Raw genomic sequence first — 5,000 nt, 5'->3', positions numbered from 1 at the left:
ACATGTGTGACTTAGTCTCAGCTCATGTGTGACTTAGTCTCAGCACATGTGTGACTTAGTCTCAGCACATGTGTGACTTAGTCTCAGCTCATGTCTGACTTAGTCTCAGCACATGTGTGACTTAGTCTCAGCACATGTGTGACTTAGTCTCAGCACATGTGTGCCTTAGTCTCAGCACATGTGTGCCTTAGTCTCAGCTCTGGTGCTAGTGTGAACACTTACTGCAGATGCCGGCGGTCAGGTGGCGCCATGCCACGCAGATGCCCACTCTGAGGCACTCGTCTGCCGCCTGCGCCAACATGCCACAGGCCAGCGCCGCAATCCTCGTCTCACACACGTCAAACCTGCAGTTGCGTTTCAGGGGCTCCAGATCCACTAACTTCCTGCACTCCTCGAACACACTGGGGGGGAGAGACAGGCATGGTGTTGACAGTTAGACACATCTTTAAAGACAGACAGATAGATAGACAGACACAAACACACACACACACACACTTAATACAGTGTATACAGTATACTGTACACACACAGATGTAAAGCTGTGTGTGTACTGAGATAAAGCTGAATAGCGGCAATTGACAGGGTCCAAGCAGTTGAAGCCTTGATACTTAAAGAGAAACTATGCAGGCTTGGCGATTTCATCTCCGGTTTCGGTTTCGTTTTTCGTTTTCGCTCGTTTTATGCTTGCATATTTCTCTGCAGAGCTTCCCCGACAGCTTTAGCGTGTATATGTATACATAGGCTATACTGTATATAAATATATAAATTGCAAGCGTGTTTTTTCTCGTCTCAGCCTTCCAGATGTAAACAAGGAGCGATCGTCTCCTGAACAAACTGCAAGGTTGCAATAGCGGATAGGGACACTGGGGGCGGGAGGAAATATTACTGTTTTCGATAAAACTGGTCAGTCAAGCAAAACAACGATTTCTAACCGATTTTATGACTATGAAAAAGTTGCATAGGGTCTCTTTAAGGACATAATAATAAAAACAAAGAAAAAAGATTTAAAAAGATTGTTGCAACGATCAAAAGCACACAGGGATTTTGAGACTAGACATGTAGCCTGGCTAACCCCACCACATCTCACTGAGACGTGGTCTGGGAACGGAACATTAATTTCTCATATTTGAGGCATGGTTTACGAATGCAGAGAGCCGTCTATTGGGCACTACGGATGTCTATCAAATGCGTCTGTGCGTAGCTCATAGGCTAGCCAGTCGTATGAATAAGCCTGACATATGTAGAGCATTTTAATACTTCAAAATTAATTTTTATAAATGAACCTTACATTTGTCAGTACTTAGTGATAAGTGTGTAGATTTGAACAAAAGCTGTTTTGGTTCTTAACCAAAATACAAGCTTTGGTGTGTTGCTTAAACGTCGTCATTGTCTGCTGCCCCCCCCCCCATTCTGCAATTGGTCCCCTAGCTGAGGCGGAATTAGGGCGGTGGTTTCCAGGCTGCCTCAGCAGCCTGAATCAAATCGCGTGCAAGGCAGCATGGGAATACCCAGGCTATATCGTACATGAGATATGAGCAAAAATGTTGATTATGATAGCTCCACCTATAGGTGCAGTACATCATGGTCTGGAGCCTAAGTGAAACCGAGCTCTAGCCCTTATGGGTTTTGCCGCACAACCACTTTTAGTCAGAGAAAAATAATGACAACAAAAACTATAAGGTTCCCGCAGCTGCTTGGACCCCGAAATACACAAATGCACCTCTGACTCTAACCTATCCAACTTGTTATAGAATAGTATAGAATATATAATAATATAAAACACACACACACACACACACACACACACACACACACACACACACACCTGTGATCAATGATTTCGCAGACAAGAGCGGCTTTGAAGAGCGGTGGGCAGGGGGTCGGTGGTAGGTGTGGATCGGGGTGACAGGACATGTTGTGCGGTGCGTCCGTGCAGAAGGGCTTGCTGGGGTCGGGGTAAAGCCAGTCCGCTGCAGTCTGTGGACAGCAGGTGTTATCCTCTCTCACGCCACCAGGGCGCACACAAGAGCTGCCTCCACACTCACCTACATTGGACACATTGTGCATGGACATGAACTGATATGCAAACACTCACTCATACATATATTTTAAATCTAAACAATAATTACAACTTGCATTTCTGCACCTCCTCTATCTGTGCACTAATTAAAGTTACTGCATATATTCTACAGTACATGCAACTCATTGTGTTCTGTCCTCAACTGTTTGCTGAACTAGACAGACAGCTGACATATTCCCAAGAACCTCCCAGACAGAAGCACATATATGACTTTTACTTTAATTATTCAGTTCAGTGAATCTCAATTTTATAAAACTGCAAATAAATGCAAAAGAAAATATTGCATTAAAATGTGTCCTTTCTTATTTTAACATGCTTCTACATTATCAAATGCACAACAGCATATGTGAATAACATTGACATATGCTCCCAAGGGATTTAGATAACCAATAGTGATTAGCATAGAACACGCTACCAGGCTACCTGGATACGCAGCAGCAATTTGAATACAAAAAGCTATGCTGTTCAAACTAATATTTCAACAATATTGTACTCCTACACAACTCAAACATGTATGCCATAACACATTGTATATCATCTCTTTTATCTGGATCCTAAGTTTATAGTAAACGTTTGATTGACATGCCTCTCCCCTCTCCCCCATGCCTCTCCCTCCCCCCCCAAGCCTCCCCCCCCCCCCGGCATGCCTCTCTCCTCTCCCTAAACCCTCCCCCCCCCCCCCCCATGCCCCCCCCCCCCCCATGCCTCTGGCCCAATCAGCTGAGCCCTGTGGTCACTCACCACACTGTCCTTCCACGTTGTTCTGGAAGTGCTCCATCGCCAGGGTGATGGTCACATGGGCAGCGGGTTCCATGGAAACGTGGGAGCGGATCTCTTCCATGTACACAGAGACCCTGTTCCCACTGGTCTCAAAGCGGAGTCCGTCCTCCCAGTGGGGCGGGGTCACGAGCTTCATGTTCAGGCTGACCTGGGGTGGACACATGGAGGCATCATCAGCCCTTCAGCAGGGAAACTCTGAACATTCTAACATAAGAATCCATCCATCAAGGCAACTTGCAAACGTACATAGGCGCAGTGATATCGTACGCAGCATCTGAAAATAGTCCCCATAGACAACAAGCAGTAGTAGTGCCAGTAGTTTGCAAGTTGCCTTGATTATTACACCAGATGAGAGTGTAGTTCCATGTCAAATCAGCCTAGAAAAACGCCAGGTTTCATTTTCAGTTGGTCTTATTGCACTTTCTAACTTGAGAGGAGACACGTTTTAAATGGGAAAATTCCCAGAAATCTTAGTCACTTTTAAACATGAAGCTAGCAGGCGAGAAGCTAATGGTCTAATCCGATTCAATGATCTATGCTAGGCTGAAGCTAAAAGTTGTATCGTCAGACTCACAGAATGGCTGTATGAACGGGAACAAGGTAAATATCGATTGTTTTGCTCGAGGGGAGGTGGAAAATGAGCGTATTTCCAAAAATGGCGGAATATCCCTTTAAGTGCAATCTCTGCGCTATGCAAGTTAGAGAATCTACCGTAAGCATGATTATATGACCTATGAGCACATACTGTTGGTTTGCTCCAAACAGTCTGCTGGGCGAGGGAGACAGTGTGGTTTCGGAATTTCATAACGATCCCTTTAGCGCAGGTCACAGTCGATGGGCGGAAGCAATAGAAGTTGTCCACCACGATGCTGAGCTGTTGCTGTGGCAACAGCTCCTGTACCAATGTGTAGGTACAGTCACCCTGGAAGTCGTAATATGTGCCACTGAAGGTCCGATAATGGGGGTCTCCAGAGACAGTACACACACCTGTGGGAGATAGAGACTTGTACGTCACACTCGCATAAACAATGGATATTACTGAGCTTTAGATAAACAAAGGATATTACTGGGCATTAGATATTACAAAGGATATTACTGGGCATTAGATAAAACGATGGATATTCCTGAGCATTAGATAAACAATGCATATTACTGAGCATTAGATAAACAAAGGATATTACTGAGCATTGGATAAACAATGGATATTCCTGAGCATTGGATAAACAGTGGATATTATTAAGCGGCACGACAGAAATAGAACTGGATCGAAATCTGCCTGGTGGCGGCAGGATAGTGCCTGGTTGAGCGGGTGGCATGATTTTAAAGATGCCCCCCAAGTGTACCACTGTAGCTGCCTGGTTGAGCGGGTGGCATGATTTTAAAGATGCCCCCCAAGTGTACCACTGGAGCTGCCTGGTTGAGCGGGTGGCATGATTTTAAAGATGCCCCCCAAGTGTACCACTGGAGCTGCCTGGTTGAGCGGGTGGCATGATTTTAAAGATGCCCCCCAAGTGTACCACTGGAGCTGCCTGGTTGAGCGGGTGGCATGATTTTAAAGATGCCCCCCAAGTGTACCACTGGAGCTGCCTGGTTGAGCGGACCACTGGAGCTGCCGGGTTGAGCGGATGGCATGATTTTAAAGATGCCCCCCAAGTGTATCACTGGAGCTGCCGGGTTGAGCGGGTGGCATGATTTTAAAGATGCCCCCCAAGTGTACCACTGGAGCTGCCGGGTTGAGCGGGTGGCATGATTTTAAAGATGCCCCCCAAGTGTACCACTGGAGCTGCCTGGTTGAGCGGGTGGCATGATTTTAAAGATGCCCCCCAAGTGTACCACTGGAGCTGCCTGGTTGAGCGGGTGGCATGATTTTAAAGATGCCCCCCAAGTGTACCACTGGAGCTGCCGGGTTGAGCGGGTGGCATGATTTTAAAGATGCCCCCCAAGTGTACCACTGGAGCTGCCTGGTTGAGCGGGTGGCATGATTTTAAAGATGCCCCCCAAGTGTACCACTGGAGCTGCCTGGTTGAGCGGGTGGCATGATTTTAAAGATGCCCCCCAAGTGTACCACTGTAGCTGCCTGGTTGAGCGGGTGGCATGATTATAAAGATGCCCCCCAAGTGTACCACTGGAGCTGCCTGGC

The 5,000-nt window shown here is 46.8% G+C and overlaps 1 protein-coding gene across 1 annotated transcript in view; it reads right to left on the bottom strand.

The window, feature by feature from the left end:
- Positions 1–2,813: 2,813 nt before the first annotated feature.
- LOC134074314 (intestinal mucin-like protein) overlaps positions 2,814–5,000 on the bottom strand; it is a 9,170-nt gene continuing 6,983 nt past the window's right edge. The window contains exons 8-9 of the mRNA XM_062530429.1: positions 3,606–3,847; positions 2,814–3,008 (exon numbers count right to left, since the gene is read on the bottom strand). Coding sequence (XP_062386413.1) covers positions 2,814–3,008; positions 3,606–3,847 — 437 coding nt within the window. The remainder of the gene's footprint in view (positions 3,009–3,605; positions 3,848–5,000) is intronic.

The sequence above is a fragment of the Sardina pilchardus genome, unplaced genomic scaffold (genome assembly GCF_963854185.1).
Source record: "Sardina pilchardus unplaced genomic scaffold, fSarPil1.1 HAP1_SCAFFOLD_177, whole genome shotgun sequence".
Lineage (NCBI taxonomy): Eukaryota > Metazoa > Chordata > Actinopteri > Clupeiformes > Clupeidae > Sardina > Sardina pilchardus.
Note: the sequence above shows the minus strand (reverse complement) of the source record. Positions and strands in the feature narration are given on the sequence as shown.